The sequence below is a fragment of the Hyperoodon ampullatus genome (assembly GCF_949752795.1).
Source record: "Hyperoodon ampullatus genome assembly, chromosome: 15".
NCBI classification, from domain to species: Eukaryota; Metazoa; Chordata; class Mammalia; order Artiodactyla; family Ziphiidae; genus Hyperoodon; species Hyperoodon ampullatus.
Window position 1 is genome coordinate 11866287 of NC_136928.1, and position 18488 is coordinate 11884774.

The 18488-nt window shown below is 50.8% G+C and overlaps 1 protein-coding gene across 2 annotated transcripts; it reads right to left on the reverse strand.

The window, feature by feature from the left end:
• Positions 1-539: 539 nt before the first annotated feature.
• On the reverse strand, positions 540-15258 carry LOC307064288 (interleukin-1 receptor antagonist protein). Of its 2 annotated transcripts, XM_079720770.1 has the most exons (5): positions 15231-15258; positions 6672-6723; positions 4350-4438; positions 3110-3222; positions 540-1864 (listed from the first exon to the last, which is right to left on the reverse strand). In XM_079720770.1, the coding sequence occupies exons 2-5, from the start codon at positions 6683-6685 to the stop codon at positions 1649-1651; spliced, it is 432 nt and encodes a 143-aa protein (XP_079576896.1). In that variant the 5' UTR covers positions 6686-6723; positions 15231-15258; the 3' UTR covers positions 540-1648. The 2 variants fall into 2 exon arrangements, with proteins under 2 accessions (XP_079576896.1, XP_079576895.1); XM_079720769.1 differs by lacking the exon at positions 15231-15258 and having other exon boundaries at positions 6672-6851.
• Between the last annotated feature and the right edge of the window lie 3230 nt (positions 15259-18488).

An 18488-nucleotide genomic window follows, 5' to 3' on the forward strand; every position in this document is an offset into this window, starting at 1 on the left:
TGCCTGGCCCCTCCGTCCACCGCCCGGCTTTCAGGCAGGGCGCGTCCTCGCTGCTCTCTGGGTCTCTGCATCCCTCCCCACGCCTGCTCCATGTGCCTGTTCTGAACTGTATGTAACTGGAATCGTGCTCTATGCATGCTTTTGGGATTCTTGAAGCCCACAAGATGTTTGTAAGATTCCTGCGTCTTGTGGCTGCAGCCAGCTGTGGTTTATCCATTCTCTTTGCTGTCGAGCGTTACCTTGTATGTATGAACGTACACGGTTTACGTGTTCATTCTTCTGGGCTGGGGGTTCGGGTTGCTTCCAGTTGGAGGCTATTGTGCACGATGGTGCTGCGCACCTTCCTGGCAGAGAGATTTGCTCCCCTGGTATTCGAAGAGAGTGAGGCCCAAGGAGGAAAGGACTCAGAGGAGAGACACCCAGGCCCGGGCCCAGGGTTTGAAAGGCCTGTCGCTGGACACTCCACCCCGCCCCCCGTTTCCAGTTCTCTTTGCCCCAAGCCCGGCAAGGCCACGGACACAGCCAGCAAAGTAGATGAGTTTTCAAGTTTTCAAGGTTTTATTGTAAAACAAAGCTCAAGTCACAGGGAATAGGAAACTTTCCACTCAACACATACAACACACGTTCACTGAGGGCTAGGCCATGTGCTTGGCCCTGCAGAGACCTAAGACATGGCGGGGGGTCAAGGTCCCTGCTCTCAGGGGCTCACAGGATGGTGGGGAGACAGACAGAGGCACAACATCTTCCAAACAAGTCTCAGGGTATCGGAAGTGCTAAAATGGTCAAGGAGTGATTCATTCCGCCCAGGAGGTCCGGAGAAGCCACATTTGTGCTGTGTCTTGGGAGCTGGGGGATTTTGACGGGAGGGCAGGGAAGGAGACAGCACTGCAGGCAGCTGCAGGAGGTCTGCAGTGGACAGGGCGCTCGGGGCCTGGGCCGGGGGGGGCGGGGGTGGTCTAGACTTCTAGGAACGTTCCAGAAAGAAAAACACTAGGGACCAACCTAGTCCACTAACTTTTCATTTTTACAGGTCAGGGCATCACAAAAACAAGAAAGACAAAGAGGAAAGGCTATCACCTCCTTTCACCATCATTTCCTAACCAAGAGGATATTTGAATCTTCCACCCCCTTCCAGAAAGGACATCATCTCCAAATAAAGGACTCTCTCTCAAAGCTGTCTTAATTAAAAAAAAAAAAATACCAGGAAACACTTATTTTCCATTTTGCCACAGAGCCTAAAAATCTTGCCCCTGGAGCAGCACCAGTTTGCAAAAAGAGGAATGGGAGCCCCTTGGGGGGAGGTCAGCGAGTGGCCTGCGGGGTCTGGGGCCTGGAAGTGAGGTGAGGGAGGGGCTGGGGCTGGCCAGGGGGCCTGGACTTTACCCTGAAGGCACAGGCGACCCTGAGGGCTTTGAGCGGGGCCGCGATTCCATCTGCATTTTAGAAAGACCTGGCGGAGGCCTCGTGGAGGCTGGGTAAGTAGAGGAGGCTGTTCCCAGGGCTCTTGTACCTCCTTCCAAGGGCCCACCCCCCGGCCAAGGCTGCCCCGCTGGGCACTCACTGCAACCATGGCAAGCCCCTGGGCGGGAGGGAGAGGCATCTCTGGAGTCATGGATGTGCTGGGGGCAGGGGAGGCTGAGCACCACCACTACTGGTCCTGCTGGAAGTAGAACTTGGTGACCTGGACAGCATCTTGAGGCGTATTGGTGAGGCCCACGGGCTGGTCGGTCTCCAGCGCTGTACAGAGGAACCAGCCAGGGCAGGCGGCTGACTCGAAGCTGGTGGTGGGCCCACTGTCGGAGCGGATGAAGGTGAAGCGCTTGTCCTCCTCCTTGCTGCTGTTCAGGTCAGTGATGTTTACCGGCTGGGGGCCAAGGGAAGAGCAGAGAGGTCCTTGCACCCCAGCCCCCAGGACCAGGCCCCGTGATTGCCCACGGAGAAATGCTGGCCCGAAGACCATGGCAGGACACCCAGTGTCCCGGGTCTTGTGACACAAGGAGGCTGTCCCACGGTTACACCTTGATTTGGGGAAATCTGGTCACTCCAGCCCTCGGCCAATATGTTTGGTAAACACATGGCACCATCAGCAGAAGCCAAGGCCTGTGGAGGCTGGTTGTCTGTTGTGTTTGCACCTCCAAGAGAGGGGGGAGTGGACAAGGTGGGCAGGGTATCGCAGTCTATGCAAGATGTTACACACTTTATTGTGGTCACTCCAACTCCACACAGAGCAGGTAGCCCCGCTCCAATAAAGTGCCTGTCCACTAGTGGACAGAAGGGACAGTGCCATAGTTACGGCCACTCACAATCTGAGTTCAGATTTTGTCCAACAATCCCCTGATACAAAGCCCTCTTTTCCCAGGGCTGGTAGCCCATTGATATTGCACAGGGGATTTCCCTGGTGTCCTAACGGTTAGGATTCCAGGCTTTCACTGCCATGGCTCCGGTTCAATTCCAGGTCTGGGAACTGAGATCCTGCAAGCCGCACGGCATACCCCACCCCCCAACCACAAAAATAAGAAATATTGCACGGAAGTACAGGGTCTTGGATGGGATGCCAGCTCATGGGTTTGAGTAGATAAGAGTTGGAAGAGAATGGTCCCAGAGGTTGGCTTTACTGGAAGAGGGCAAGTCCAATTGGGTTGGGGACCGTTGGGCAAGAGAGCAGCATACAGAGATTGAGGTCCCTAAAGAAGCCATGCCTCCTGGTGTCCACACCCTGGCAGTCCCCACCCTCGTTGAGGCTAGGCTTAGCCACGTGACTAGCTTTGGTTAATGGGACATTAGTGGTATGATACAAGCAAAAGTTTAATCAGCGTTTGCACATTGAGGCTTGTCCTTTTGGAGTAATCCCTCTTGGAAGCCAGCACTCATGTTATAAGGAAGCTCAAGCCGGCAACTGAACTCAGAGAGACCCCATGGGAAGAGAGCCTGGAGGATGAGGCCCAGCCAAGTTCCCTGTTGAACGTGGCTGGAGGAGGGACCCCAGCTATACCATATGGCACAGAACAGCCCAGCTGATCCTAGTCAACCCACAGAATCATAAGAACATATTGTGCTTGTTTTAAGCCACCGAGTTTGAGGTGGTCGTTAATCTGAGATGGGTCCTTACCTCCAACCCGAGCTTGATCTCATTACCAGACTTGACACAGGCCAGGCACAGCTTCTTCTCATGGATCCCCAGGAACATAGCATGGGGCTCGACAGGCACCACATCTATCTTCTCTGGGGAAGAACAAAGGGGAAGTTCAGGTTGTAGAGAAGAGGAGGCACAGATGACGAAGACACAGCAGGCTGGACTCTCCCTGGGAATTCTTCCAGCCCCTTAAGTAAAACCCCAAGGTCAGAAGGACAGCGAGGCCCCCCTTCCTGGTCTGCATCCAAACAGAAGACCAGACCAAGCACACTAGCTAGCTACTCCTCGAGGTCCAAGGCACCTAGAGTCTTCTCCAGGTGATTTCTATCCTTTCCTCCCTTCCCCAGGACCCCTGTGCTCTAGGTCAACAGATGTACTGCCCATGGGCAGGGAAAACAGCACACGAGGTCATGAGTGGGGCCCCGGGGCTTGGTCCACAGAAGCCTGGGTGACTTTGAACCCGCCTCTTCCCCTCGGTGGTCTCCATGCCCTCGTGAGGGAGTGAACATCTCAGCCTCTCTGTGTTTAGAGCCCTCATTAGGAGAATTACCAAAAGGACAGAAAGGTGGGTCTCACACCCTTTAAGAGTGAGACGGGGACAGAGAACAAGGGGATGGGGATAATGCCATCCTACAACACCAAGCCAGCCAACAGGGACGTGAAAACATCCTAGAGGGCTGGTACTGAAAGAACCCCACGTCCCATCATCCAACTGCTCTTCTTTTACTAAAGGGAAAACTGAGGAACAGAGTGGGTGAAACTTGTTCAAGTTCATCCAGTTTGACATGGGTCTGGAACATGACTAAATGTGGTGTCCACGATGAAGGGACGTAACCCAGCCTTGTTGATGGTGTATTACTTTTGAGTGGGAGTGAGAGTTTGATCACACAGGAACACGGGGGCTTCCTAGGCACCAGAGGAAGGAAAGGGCTGAGCTTGACTTCTGGGCCCTACCTCCCCCCAGGTGTGGCCCTGGGACCATGGTGCCTGTAGGTGGTGGCTCCCAACCTAGACTCCGCCCATCTCTGCCTTCTTGAGGCTGTCCTTGTACGTGTCCTTCAGTGGCCAGGCCTCTCCAGCTTCAACCTCGGCCACAAAGAACCAGCAGGGTTTAGGACATCACACCTAAAGTTCCCAAGGTTGGGCCACAATGCTGCAGACCCCAGGCAATGTGACCAGTGCCCACATCACATTGGCCTTCCTTGCAACCACTCACCTTCCAATTTAGTATTTGGTCCTTGCAAGTATCCAGCAACTAGCTGGTTATTTCTCAGGTAGAAGGTCTTCTGGTTGACATCCCAGATTCTGAAAAACAGAAGGACCTAGCTGTAGTGGACAGTTTCTATGTGCCCAGCCCATTCCTGTGTTCCCCAGACTTCGTGGAATCTGTGTCCAACTCTCTGCCTGGGGTGTAGTATTTAAGACACCCATATCATGGATGTGGAGACTGAGATCAACACTGGTTAAAAGAGTGGATATATGTATATGTATATGTATAACTGATTCATTTTGCTATACACTTGAAACTAACACAACATTGTAAATCAACTATACTCCAATAAAAATTTAAAAAATAAAATTAAATGTTCAACAAAAAATAGAATAAGTAACAACTTAAAAATATCTTAAATAAGAAATATATTTTGAAAATGAAAAAAAACAAAAGAGACAGGCCCAACTCCCACAGTTGGTGAGCCGTGCACCTGCATTCTACCCCTCTCCTTGTCTTGCTCCTTGCTCACATTCCCAGGGCAGCCACCTTCTACTTCAGCAAAGCAGGCTCTAGGGTAACACCATCAACAGAACTTCCTGGGTGCAGAAATGTCCTATGTCTGCACCATCCAATATGGTAGCCACCAGCCACATGCAGCTATTGAGCTCTTGAAACGTAGTGCAACCAAGGATCTGGATTTTTTATTTTCTTCTCTTTTTATGAACTTAAATGTAAATTTTTTTTTTTTTTTTTTTTTTTTTTTTGCGGTACGCGGGCCTCTCACTGTTGTGGCCTCTCCCGTTGTGGAGCACAGGCTCCGGACGTGCAGGCTCAGCAGCCATGGCTCACGGGCCCAGCCACTCCGCGGCATGTGGGATCTTCCCAGACCGGGGCACAAACCCGTGTCCCCTGCATGGGCAGGCGGACTCTCAACCACTGCACCACCAGGGAAGCCCTAAATGTAAATTTTAAGAGTCATCCAAGACTAGTGGCCCCCACGGCACAGGGTTAGAAGTTTCCAGGGTCAAAGCACCTTGCAGCTAACTCCCTCCAAGCCTTAGACCCTGGAGGTCTGTCCCCAGAGCCTGTCCTCTATTGGCCAGTGGCCTGTTCTGGGTCTGGCAGGGGCCACTGTCCCCAGGGACAAGTCAGCTTCCCCTCCAGCTCACCCCATGGCCTGTTTCTGGCTTCCAGTTTTTTCTTCTTGGTAAAGGACCCCTCTGGCTGAGAGCAGGGCTTGCAGCAGTGAGATGCAGTAAACAGAGCCCCAGCCGCGACTCAGACCCTCCACTCCCAGCCGCCCACCAGCATGACCTTGGACCTGTGCTTCATCTCCTCACCTGTGAAAGGGGGCTAGCAACACCCACCTCAGCAGGTGGCTGTGACGAGCCCCTGAGCCTAATGAGAGGGGGTCAGGCAAACTGTAAAATTCCTGGCACGAGTGAGCATTTGACCTTTTGGGATTATTCTTAGTTCCTGGATGAGCTGAATCCCCTCTCAAGGGATTAAACATCCCTGGAGCATCTCCTGGAGCTCCCAGCCTATGGGAGGAGACAGAGGCAGACCCCTGGGGGAGGGACTTCTCTGGAACACACACAGGCACGCAGCGTCCCAGCCTAGAGCCTCAGGCAAGAGAAACTCAGAGTTGGAGGGTGAGATCACCCCGACATGTCCTGGGACATCATGGCCCAGAGGCCACACTCAGACAGTGTTCTGTTTTTATCAGCATCACAGCCTGCTATTTTTACAGCCAGGGATCATGACATCTCACAAAGTCCCTGACCCAATTTTTAATAATCAGCATCGTTTCCAGGCACTTTACTGCTCACAAAACATCGTCACACTGTTATCCGTGCATTTGACCTTCACATCAACCCTGTAATGCAGGCAGGGTTAGCATTAACCCCATGTCACAGATGGGGAAACTGAGGTCCCAGGGGAGCAGGACCCTCTGATATAGCAACACAGACAGGCACTGTTAACAGTTAGTCTGCAGCTCTGGGCTGTGCCCTGCCCACAGCCCCCCTCTCTGCCTCTTTGCCTGGCGTGCTCTGCCAGGCCCGAACCCCAGCATGGCTCCTGGGCACGTGTCTGTCACCAAGTTGCCAGGGTCTCTGGGTAAGTCAGCCAGGCCTCCAGCCAAGCTTTGCACATTTGGGATATTTTGAAATACAAGTCCCGAAGACCACGGATGTGGTAGCCTCTTACTTGAATAACGAGCATCCCTTTCCACCCCAAACCTCATGGAGCCTGGCAGCCACAGACGGCTCTGTTCTGTCTCCATTTTCTACCCGTCCAGCCCCACCTCCTCTGGGTCGGCCTTACCTGAAGGCTTGCATCTCGCAGGGTCTCTTTCCCAGCGGGTGGCAGGCTGTCTCTGAATGGAACAGGAAAAGGAGGAGAGAGATTAGGTAACCGTGGTGACACCTGCAGACTTCCATCCTGTGACCACGAGGCAATGGGAGACTGCCATTTCAGACCCAGAGGAGCTGCTTATAAAGAAAATAGTCCCTCACCCAGACCAGGCTGCGGCCACCCTGTCCCACTGTGAGAAACGGAAACGCCCTCACATTTTCAAAACGAGAAACCTTGCTGTTGTCACTTTCAGCCCTGCTGAGTGTCGCAATGGGATGTTGTAACCCATTCCCTCCCCTTTTCCTCTGTGCAATTTCCCCAAAATTGAGATTTTTTATTTCCCCTTCACCGAGTTCCTGGGAAGAAGAGCACACTGAAAACCAAAGCCCCTCATCTGCCCGACAGGTATCCTGAGACTTTGCAAAAACAGATTTGAGTAGAAATAGCCCCCCTTCCTAAGAAGTCGAGTGGCAGGGCTCCCAGCACACGTGACAGACTCAGGTCACTTTGTGTTCTTTGAAGGTGGGACAGCCTTGCTGGACTCTGGACCAGGGACTGGCAAACATTCTGTCAAGGACCAAATAGCAAACATTTTAGAATTTGCGGGGCCGTACGTCATTGTTACCCAACTCCGCTGTCTAGCTGAAAAGCAGCCTTGGACAATCTGTAAACCAACAAGCTAATTTAATTGTGTTCCAATACAACTTTATTTACAAAAAACAGGTGGTGGCTGGATTTGGCCTGAAGTTTGCTGCCTCCTGCTTTAGAGTAAACTTCCTGAGAGGGGCTTTGAAACCAACCCTATTCCTGTTATCGACGTCTTTGAAGTTATGGTCTCGGGAAAATGGGGTGAACTCAGCGTGGGACGGAAATGAATGCAAAATCTACCTCTAGCACTTGCCGTTTGCCACCTGTGTGACCTGGAACAAGTCACTTATTTGGGTGTCTGCTTCTCTCTCCTCACTCTCAGAATGAGGTTGATTATGTCATTCTCATAGGTACAGGGACAGAAAGAAGGAAGGAAGGGAGGGAGGACGGAAGGCAGGTTGGTTGGAAGGCAAAAGCTCTTGCTCACAGTGGGCACCAAGAAACATTAACTTCCTTTCTTACTACATTCTAGACAGTTAGGAAAAAAGAAAGTATATTCCTACTAATGGACAGAAAAGAGGTGAAGCGGGTCCTACATGATCTAAATGGTAGGAGAATGTAACGCTAGTGCAGAAGCGCAGACTGTAGCCTTTGAGAACTGGATGGGCACTCAGCATCATCCTACCTCACCCCAGCACTGTTTCTGAAGAAGACCCAGAAAGACCCGGAGAGGGGAGGGCACCTGCCCAAGATCACACAGCTCTTCCATGGCAAAGGTGTAGCCAGAAATCCAGGTCTCCTGACTCCCACCCAGGGGTCTCCTATTACAGCAGCAGATCTTGAGGAGTCTGACTTTATTTTCAACCCACCAATCAGAGGCTGTGTCCAAATGAGGGTAAAATCGGTCAGAGAGGTAGGGTACCCAGCATATTTGAAAGTTACTAAGAGAGTGGATCTTAAAAGTTCTCATCACAAGCAAAAAAATAATTGTATAACTATGTTGTACATCTGAAACTCACGTCATGTGATATGTCAATTATACCTCGATAAAAAATTTTTTTTAAAGAGGAAGTTTGCGAATGAATTTCTCAGATCTTTAGTGAGCTCCTCTTCCAGAGCAAATGAAATATTTCTGCAAAAATTATCTCCCTGAGTAGGACAAAACGGCACGTAGGCACATCCCCTGCTCTGTTCCCACAAGCTATGTGACCTCGAGGGCTCCTACTCACCTTTGAAACACATGTAAGAAATACCTTTGAGGGTGGGAGGGAGGGAGGCGCAATAGGGAAGGGATGTGGGAACAGATGTGTATGTATGACTGATTCACTTTGTTATAAAGCAGAAACTAATAAAAAAAAAAAAAAAAAAAAGAAATACCTTTGAGCCCTACCTTTGAGGGCTGTGTTGGGGGGTTGATTGTTTTTGTTTGTTTTGCGGGGGGCTGGCTAAAGGAGGCGATGTGTATGAACCTGCTTGATTATTTGCCACTTCCAGTATTTGCTGAATTGGGGTTTATCATTTCTGGAACACTTATGAATCATCGGGTGCATACCTTGGTCATCACACCTGCTGTAAGGGAAGAAGGCAGCTTGCCACCTCCCAGGATAAGTTCTCTCCTACTTGTCTTTCTTAGGCTACTTCTGAAGTACTCCTCGACTGTTAAATCACCGTCACTCAAGAACTGTCCTTAAAGGGAATTCCCTGTCAGTCCAGTGGTTAGGGCTCTGTGCTTCCACTCCAGGGGGCACAGGTTCGATCCCTGGTCAGGAAACTAAGATCCCGTATGCCATGCGGCACGGCAAAAAAAAAAAAAAAAAAAAAAATTGTCCTTACATACTGCAGAAGAGCAGTGACTTGCCACGGTGAGACCAAGGGGACAAGGTCCTGCCCACACTGCAGTGCCTGGGCAAATGTTCCTCCGTTCCCAACCCAAATTCTAAGAGACAGGTTTCTCCCTGAGACCAGAAGCCCTGGGTTCCCCCCAACCTCATCTCCTAGATCTGTATCTTTTTCCTTCTGTGGCCTGACAAGTCTTTCTGGACATGGGGGGCGGGAGTGCCTGGGGCCAGGCCGACTTCGGGCTGCATTCTCCTGTGTCAGTTATGAGCTGGGCCACCCAGACAACGTGCCAGACAACTCTCAGTTTCGTTATCCATTAGATGGGGCTAATAATAGAAGGAAACCTTGTCACGGGTTGCTTTGAGGATGGAGACATTGCGCGTGATGTACTTAGCCCCGACCTTGGCACGTAGGAACTACTTAGACAATAGGGAGGTATGATGTCTGATTCATTACCCCAGGTAAAGTGGGAGGAGACAGTCACAATGCCCTGATCCCCGTCAACATGTCCAACAAGGCTGCTTGACTCCAAAGGGAAGGGATTCACTCCTGTGGCGGGGTGGGGGGGAAACGGGAGTGAGCAGGGGAAGAAGGAAGTGGGGAGGAGAATCCTCCTCCCTTTCCTCACGCTTCTGGCCACAATTCCACTCTCGGCTCCGTCTCATCAAATCAGTCGGTGTCCCTGTGATGTCTGCCCACCCACGGGACATCTCTGACTAAACGTATTCTCCCTTCGAGTGCTCACTCATCACTCTGCTTCCCGAATTAAGCTTAATGACCACGCCATGGAGTGAACTCTGCTTCCCAATCAGCATCCTGTGCTTTCCCCGGGCACCAGGCATCACAGCTATACTGGTGCCTGCTACGTGCCGAGCCCTGCCCTGCTAGACACCGGTGACAACAGAAATGACTAAGGCCCACTTAAAGGGAAACAGGACAGCCAGGCTAAGTCCGGGTCCTAGGAGTGACACGAGACAGGCTCCGTGGAGACCACATGGGTGAACCTCCATTATTGATGCCAGTACAGTGTTCAGGGCAGTCTGCCCACATAGGAAGTGTTCAATACATGCCAGCTCTTTCTCAATTTCAGTTAATGGCATCTTTCAGTTCTAGGATTTCCATTTGCTTCCTTTTTTGTAGAGTTTCTAGTTCTCTGCCAAAAGTTGCAATCTTGTCCTTTACACCCTTGATCCTATTATTCATTCAGGGTTCTTACAAAGGCTGCCCCTGTTGACTGCATTATTTGAACCCCCACTGGGTCTCCTTCTATTGTCTCGTTTTCTCTGGTACACACATTGTCTTGCATATGCCTGATTACTTGTTATTAACTGCTGGACACTGTGTAGCAAAAACTGTAGGGATGATTTGAGGCTCTGGATGATGTTGTATGTACCCAGAGACAATTCATTTTTGCTTTCTCTGGGCACTGAGGCCAGGAGCACGGCAGCCCCAGGTGACTTCACCCAAACAGGGCTTGAGATGAGTCAGAACTGGGCTTCGGGAAATCCATTTCTGTTCACTTCTCATGCTCCAGGGTCCCAGCCCAATTCTGTTCACTTCTGTTCACTTCTCATGCTCCAGAGTCCATTTCTGTTCACTTCTCCATTTCCATTCACTTTTCACGCTCCGGGGTCCCAGCCCAAACCTGGGTTGTCTGGTGGGGGGTGGGCCCTTCCTACTCAGTGGGAGATAAAATACAAACTGCATCTTCCCTCACCCCCGGGCCCCATGAGTCTGCCCAAAGACGTGATTGACAGGTTGAGCAGGAACCAGGGAAGGAGGGGCCTTTAATTCCACTTCAAGGAGCAGGGAATTTATCTAAAAGAAAATTGAATCAGAGGGTGGCACTGTCATATTTGTTTTATTAAGACCATCCTGGGAACAGCGGCCAGATGGATTAGACTTGGGCGAAGTTTTGGGGTGATTGAACCTGAAAGCAGGGCAGTGGTGTAACCCTGATCTTGGCAGTGGATGTTGACAGCGGGATCTCCAAAAGGAGTTCTGACTTGTAGCATTTGCCAATTTCTCTGGTGTAGATGTGCCCACCACAGATGATTTCAAGCCACCCACGTCACTGAGTGTGAAGTTGGGAAGAGATGGGCTCTTCCTGGCTCCAGCACCCTGTGGGGACAGGGAGATTCGAGTGCTTTCATCTTTCTAGACAGAAATTGTCCCCACTTTTCCCAACTCCAAATTTCCTTCTCCTCAGCCCAAATGGCTCACCCCACAGGTCCCATCCCCCTCCCAAGAAACAATCTCTACCAATAAACCCCGTTTATCAGGAAACATCCATGAATCTTGGTGCATTTCCAGCTGTGCCTCCTGGAGCTACATTTGTTGTCATCCAAGTGTCCCTGGGAAACACTTAAACAACAAGCTTGGGTGGACAGGTGTGTACCTTACATTGTAATGGCTAAATCTCATATTCAGAATCTTCAGCCAATTCTTGAATGCCTGAGTGTTACAGCACAATACAGGCAGTGCTATTGTCCAAACACTGTAAATTTTTACTAAGATAATGGCACAAAGGCTCCTGTTACTCTCTCCAGGAGGTGAGTAAATATATTAATGCAAAGAGGAGGGAAAAGGATGAGAAATACAAGTCCCCATAGTATAATCTGCTGTCTTCTCTTTGTCAATCTCCAGCTACCCTGCCCTGCCAGGCAGCCAAGTCAATTTTAACCAAATCTGTTAGTTTATTAGAAGCTCCCTATAGCAGCAGGTCAGGTTTGGAGACAGGTGTTCTCCTGGGCATCTCTGCCCACCAAGCTGCAGCCATCAGAATGACCGAGTTGCCTGTCCTGGCTGGTAAACGTCAGGAGACTGTGTATGAAGCCAACTGTGATTGATTGCTGCTTTACAAGACGCTTGCTCTCTTCCCAGATGTAAATGGTAAACTCACTGTGAATTCTTTCTGAGGTTCAGAGTTTTCCAAGATGATCTTTGTTCCAGCAGTTTCTGGGTTTGATATGGATCTGCACTGAAAGCCATTATTTACCTAGTTATCTTAAGTTTCTCCAAGGTACATGTTTACTCTTGCCTTCTGGGCTTTGATGATTGATTAGCTTTGTAAGGCAGCTTCTCTGCAGGCAGGAGGAGAAGGGGAAGGACAGGAACTTGGGGGAGGGGACTACCCTGTTTCTTGCCTGCGGTGTTTTGGCTTCTGTGTCGTACGCTTTCATACAGATCTTATTTAGTCCTCATATAGCTTTACAAGGCAGGTATATGTACCCCCAGTCTCAAGATGGGGATATACTTATACTCACTTTGTAGAATAAGAAATCGAGGCTCAGAAAGATTAAATCACTTGCCCCAGATCCTGGCTGAGCCAGGATTTGAACCCCGTTCTTCCTACACTGCAGTCCTGCCAGAGAGGCAGATGACATTTTTTTCTTCTCTGCTTTATTGCACAGGAACAAGAATTATCTTGGTTCTTATGCTGTTCCTTTTGGTTTGAACTCACATCTTATAGAGCAATGATTTATTCTGTAACTGTTTGGAAATTTTAGGAGGTTTTTTGCTAGTAAAGAAAAGATGATTCTAAGACCTTACATAGGTTAAAGAGAAACCTCTTTACCTTGTTATGGACTAAGGTGGCCAATTGCCCTAGTTTTTCCAGGATTTTCTTGGTTTTAATACTGAAAGCCCTGCATCATAGGAAACCCCCCAGTCCCCGGAAAACAGATGATTGCCTTATCATACAAACCCTTAGAAGGTACTGGCACCATCTTGTGGCTAGTGCTGCAAATTGCAGGCACAATTAACTATCAATCATTGTACCTTGCCAATTAGCCTAGTAGCAGAGATGTTGTCCATTTTATTAGATGAATAGACATACAGGCAAAGCACACCAGAGGACCCCAAAGCCTTAGTAAGTCTTCCACTCAAGGACAGAGACTATAGCAGATATAATATTGATCAATCACTCTCATTCTTATCAAGTTAATTTTTAATTAAGCCATTCATAGTTAATTTCCCCCAACTATGTAATCAAGATATGGTCAACATTCAGTAGCTTAAAATTGTTTTCAAACTTAGGTCATGGGCTTCCCTGGTGGCACAGTGGTTGAGAGTCCGCCTGCCGATGCAGGGGACATGGGTTCGTGCCTCGGTCCGGGAGGATCCCACATGTCGCGGAGTGGCTGGGCCCGTGAGCCATGGCCACTGAGCCTGCGCATCCGGAGCCTGTGCTCCGCAACAGGAGAGGCCACAACAGTGAGAGGCCCGCATACCACCAAAAAAAAAAAAAAACTTAGGTCGTAGAAAAGATTTACCTTTTCATTGTCACTTCTTCACCTCCTCCCCCTCCTTCACACACATTAGCTATAAATTCAGCAGTGTAGAGAGGGAACAGAGGTCCAGTGAGGTAAATGGCTTGTCCAGGGTAATGCAGAATACACTCAGGGTGGTTCCCTCTTCATCCTGTCTCTGTCCTCACTTTACCAGCTCTTCTGTCAAACCATGAATCTCACTGGGTTCTCTCTTCTCAGATCCCTGGTCTCTGGTTGGCATCAGTGGTACCACCCATGTTCCTGGCGTTAGATGGAGAATGTGGTTCCTCCTCCCAGGAGACATGGTGTCTTCACTGGGCTTACATGCAATTATCTCCTGAATTCAATCCAGTTCAAGTTATACACTTTATTTAGCACCTACTATGTGCCAGCTTAAAATATTTTGGAATGAACCTTTTATAAGTATAGTGATTCCTTCACAGCATATCACTGTCTGGTTCTGAGAGTTGCATCTTCCCTTACACGTTTGAAAAATACATAAGACCATGGGTTAAGAGTTTAACGCACCCCACTGGAGACTGTTACACCCACTGGGGGAAGGGCGAAGGTTTGCTGCTCCTGGAATCACTGCTGTGGTTTACAATGCACTTCTCGCTCCCTGATCTCGTTTGGTCTCCATACCCCTAGAGCATATCCAGTGGTTTGGAGACAGACTGTCTGCTGTCAAGCCCAGCTCCTCCGCTTATACTGGCTGTCTGGCCTTTGGCAAATTATTTAACCTTCTATGCCCCGGTTTTCTCTTCTGAAAATGTGAACCATAATAGTCCTTCCCCTTATGGTTATTGTGAGAATTAAATGAAGTAAACCATGTAAATAGTTCAGCAGAATGCCCAGCTTGTAGTAAGCACTGTGGAAGTATTAGTCATTACTGTGTCCTTGAAACCCCGAGTTTGCCAGCCTCCTCTTGACATTGCGGAAAGTGAGACCCAGGTAGGAGAAATAATTTACCCATTAGAGGCCAACTTAGAATTAAAAACTGGACCATCAGACCACCAACCTTAAGATCTTTTCTCTGCCCCTCATGTATCTTACTTAACCAGAGGTTGCAAGCCAGTAGCTCATAGATTAAATATTTTATTTTCTCACTTTATTGTTTTATTTAATCAGAATGCTCCACATCACAAAATCAGAATATCTGATTCTTTTTGAAAAATGAGAAGTTTTGGGACTTCCCTGGTGGTCCAGTGGTTAAGACTCTGCGCTTCCACTGCAGGGGGCTCAGGTCCCATCTCTGGTTGGGGAACTAAGATCCCACATGCCGCATGGTGTGGGAAAAAAAAAAAAAGAAGAAAAATGAGAAATTCTGGTCACTTGGGCCTGCATTCTCATGGAAAAACCCACCTGTGGAACTGACTAGTGACAACCCCTAATTCTCCACAGTCCCTACCCTTCCCTATTACTCCTCAGACCTATGGTTGAGGACCAGATTCTATTAGTATTTCTCATTTAGCTCACACTGTTCTTTCTCTCTTTTTACAGAAACATTTCTCCAATCTTCCACATCTCTATCAACAGTGGGAAATGACCAAGTGACTCCAAGGGCTTCAAGATTTTTTGCACAGCAGGCATGCTTCCTCGGTTCACCTGCTCCCCCAGCACGCATGGGGCTCTCAGCCCCTGCCTCAGAGCATCTGCATGGTCTCTTCATGGAGGCTGTTGTCTGTACAGTCGCCAGGTCTCCCAGACAAGCCTGGAGCTCCATGCCCTTGACATTCCCCTTGAAGCTCACTCTTCAGAGTCTGAGAGCATTTTGCAAATACTTTTCAGTCCCATGTTTCAGATGGAAAAAATAGGAGTGGAAGGAGCTTACCTAAACCTATGGGGAGGGCCTGGTAGAAGACGAGGTGTTCCAAGGTCTTCCAGTCTCTGGCTCCAGATCGAGCGCTGGCACAGGAAGGAAGAGCAGCCAGGCACCACCTGTGCCACCAGCACCTCCCAGGGCAGAGCTGCTCCCTCCTTCTTGATTCCCTGAGGAGGATGAGAGGAGAAGTCCCAGCCTGCCTTCCCACATACCCACGCAGGGCTGGCCACCGCAAAGAGGTGGGCAAGCCCAGCTTCCGGAAAGGTGACTCAGGCTAACAGAAGTCAAACTGGTTCTTACCTGCATAAAACTGGAGGTCATGTGGGAGGCGCTGAGCAGGCTTAGTGGGGCTGGACATTTGTGCCCACCCAAACCCAACCACCGTCAGATGGCGCCTGCATGCACGCCTTCATCCAGACAACGTGGGTGGACTTAACCCTGTGTGCCAGGTTCTTTTCTGGGCCTCGGGGGAAAGCCACAGAAGGTCCCTGATATTCTAATGGGGAAGGCAGACAAGAAACAAGTAAACAAACGAACTTCATATGGCAGGAAGTGCTAGAGGGGAAAGAAGAGACGTGAGGTTTTCAAGGGACGTGGGGTGGGTGCGATTTTTGGGAAGGTGGTCAGGGGAAGTCCCTCTGAGGTGATATGTGAGCTGAGACCTGAATGATTAAGAAAGGGGAGGAGTGCTCCAGGTGGAGGAACAGCAAGCACAAAGGCCCTTGGGTGGGATCATCATGGTTGGATTGCGACCCATGTGGTTGGGGCTTGGCTTAGGGAGCAGAGAGTATGCGTCCCCTCCTCCTGTTACCCTCAGACCCCATGCCCAACCCTGGCATGATGCTGTCTTCGAGCTCAGATACTCTCTCCCCACCAACCTTCTCTGGAAGATTCTGTGTTCTCAACCCTCTCTTCCTCTCTGCCATTCAGAACTGACCTGCTCGCTAGCTTCATGCCCTGGACCCTGCCAGCAGGGAGCAGAATCTTTAAAACCACCCAGATGGATGCATGGGAACAGTGGCAGGGTCTTCCCGCCAGGCCCCAAGTTCAGGGTCTCATCCCCAGGTCTGCAGCTGCGTGAGTCTGGATGCGTCCCTTTCGTTCTCCAGGCCCTCATTCTGATAACTGCAGAGGAAGCAGACACTCCCTGCCCTGCCATAGCGGAGGGGCTGGCTGGAAGAAGAATGATGGGCAGACTCTAGAATGCTTTATAAATCGTGCGCATTGCAGCAGGGTCTTACTGTAGGCAATGCCGCAGGGCGCAGGGGAAGGGGAGGCCAGCCTAGTGGCTGCCCCCACCCTGATCCTGTCAACTTCGAGCCTCTGTCAGGGAAGGAGAGGCCAGTCGCTTGAGGAAGTGTCCATCCTTCAGGACCCTCTCCAGAGGGGTCTGGGAGGAGCAGTTCACTGTCCCCTCATACAGCCTCTGTGGCCCAGGCTCATTCCTTGGCTCAGCCCATGGGGTCTGAAGCCAGGCCAGGAGGTGCAGGGTGCTGGAGCGGGGCAGGGCCCCATCCTGGTGCCCTAACCGCAGGGACTTCCCACAGGGCCTCACTTCCTGCTCTCTGCAGCCCGGCCTCACCACCTAGAATGCCAGGGCCTCTGAGCTGGGGCTGGGAATTTTTGAAGCAGCTTTTGTAGAGAAATGTTTTCTTGCTGAAGAATCAGGAACTCAATTTTGTAAACCTGGAAAGTTGGGCCTTGGGGCAGCCTGGAGTGGAGCATGTCTGTTATTACATCAGGAGGGCCGCTCTGGGAGACGGGCTCTGGGGCCTGGAGGTTCAGATCCCTAGCCTCACGAACTATATCTGTGGGATTCTGGGAACATCTGGAAAATGAGGGTAAGACTATGGCCCCCCTTGTAGAGGGGTTGTGAGGACTGAGCTAATAAACGTGCTCAGGACACAGGAAGCATCATTTAAGTATGAGCTATAGTCTCACAGGCTATGGGTCTGATGTCTCCCCTGGGGAACCAGGGGCCTGGCTTGGCCTAGGGTCAGTAAGGAGATGGTAAACTGGGCTACCGATCAGGGCCCAGGGATGGCATGTGGATCAGAGCAGAGGCTGGGGCTTCCGTGACACGGGGCACATCCAGGGTGGGAGGACCACTTGTGGGCACCTCTAACCCCCAGGGCCCGGCCCAACTGCAGAACTCTCCCCTCCTGCCAGCACTCCTGCAAATCTGCAAAGCTCTGAGGGATCAGAGCCTGGCCTTGAGCACCCAGAGCCTCTTGGAAGCCTGGAGCCGAATGTCCCAGAGATGGAAGACTGGCAGCTGCGGGAAGAGCTGGCATTTGGGGATTCCTGGTGGCTGGCGCCCCTTGGCCATGGAGGTCGGGGTGCTTCTGAAGAACTCCAGTGGCAGTGACTGACCTACCTTGGGACAGCCCCCTGTACAAGGACAAAGGGCCGCGGGGTGGGATGGGGGGAGTGAGATATTGAGGCTGGATGTCATTAGAACCCCTATCTTGGATTCAGACGGTCGCAGGTGAGGTCTCTTGGCAGGAGAGACCCCAAGGTCCTAAAGGGAAGTCATAATGTGGAAACAGAAGTCTGGGCCACTAGCCGGGCTCAAGGCAGGGCCCCTGGTGCCGTGGGAAGACTAAGAAGGCGGGTGGGGGCGGGGGGTGGATTCCCTCCACCGCAGCCAGGAGAGCAACACCCAGGGGGCGACCTGGTTCCTGCCGTTCTAGGGACATGAGGCCACGACACTGAACCTGAGTTGTGAAAAGAGATGGCATCGGTTTTACAATTCTGAGGATTGTAAACCCTCGAGCCGTTTCCCATGGTCTTAGACAAACCCTAAAGCCCTTACAGCGTCCCTAAGAGTCTACGCCACCAGGTCTGGGCTGAGCTTGCAAAACAACCCCCTTGTCCTCTGAACTGCAGCCACACAGGCCTGCTTTTGATTCCTCAAATTCACCTCTTCCCCCGACCTCAGGACCTTGGCATTGCTTGTGCCCTGCCTGGAACCTTCTCCCCTCCCCTGCTCTGCTGACTAGTCTACCAGCCTCTCCCTGAAGACCTCAGCTCAGACACTCATTTGTGTGATACTCCGTGCAACACCCGCCTCCCTGGCAGGTCACCGCAAAGACTGTGTCTGCTTTGTTCTCCGCTGTGTCCCTGACCCATAGCACAGGATCTGCCACGTGGAGAAATGAAACAAAGAATGGATAGGAAGCCACCACGCGTGGACACGGTGCCTCTCTCTCTCTCTGACACACACACACGTACATCGCCACAGATATGCAAGACTCCCAAGCATAA

Coding starts and splice junctions, on each gene's coding strand:
- LOC307064288 (XM_079720769.1), bottom strand. CDS start 6,787: ATGGAAGTCTGCAGGTGTCACCACGGTTACCTAATCTCTCTCCTCCTT. Junction 4,439..6,671: donor TGCGAGATGCAAGCCTTCAG/GTAAGGCCGACC, acceptor TCTGTTTTTCAG/AATCTGGGATGTCAACCAGA. Junction 1,865..3,109: donor AGATCAAGCTCGGGTTGGAG/GTAAGGACCCAT, acceptor CTTGGCCCCCAG/CCGGTAAACATCACTGACCT.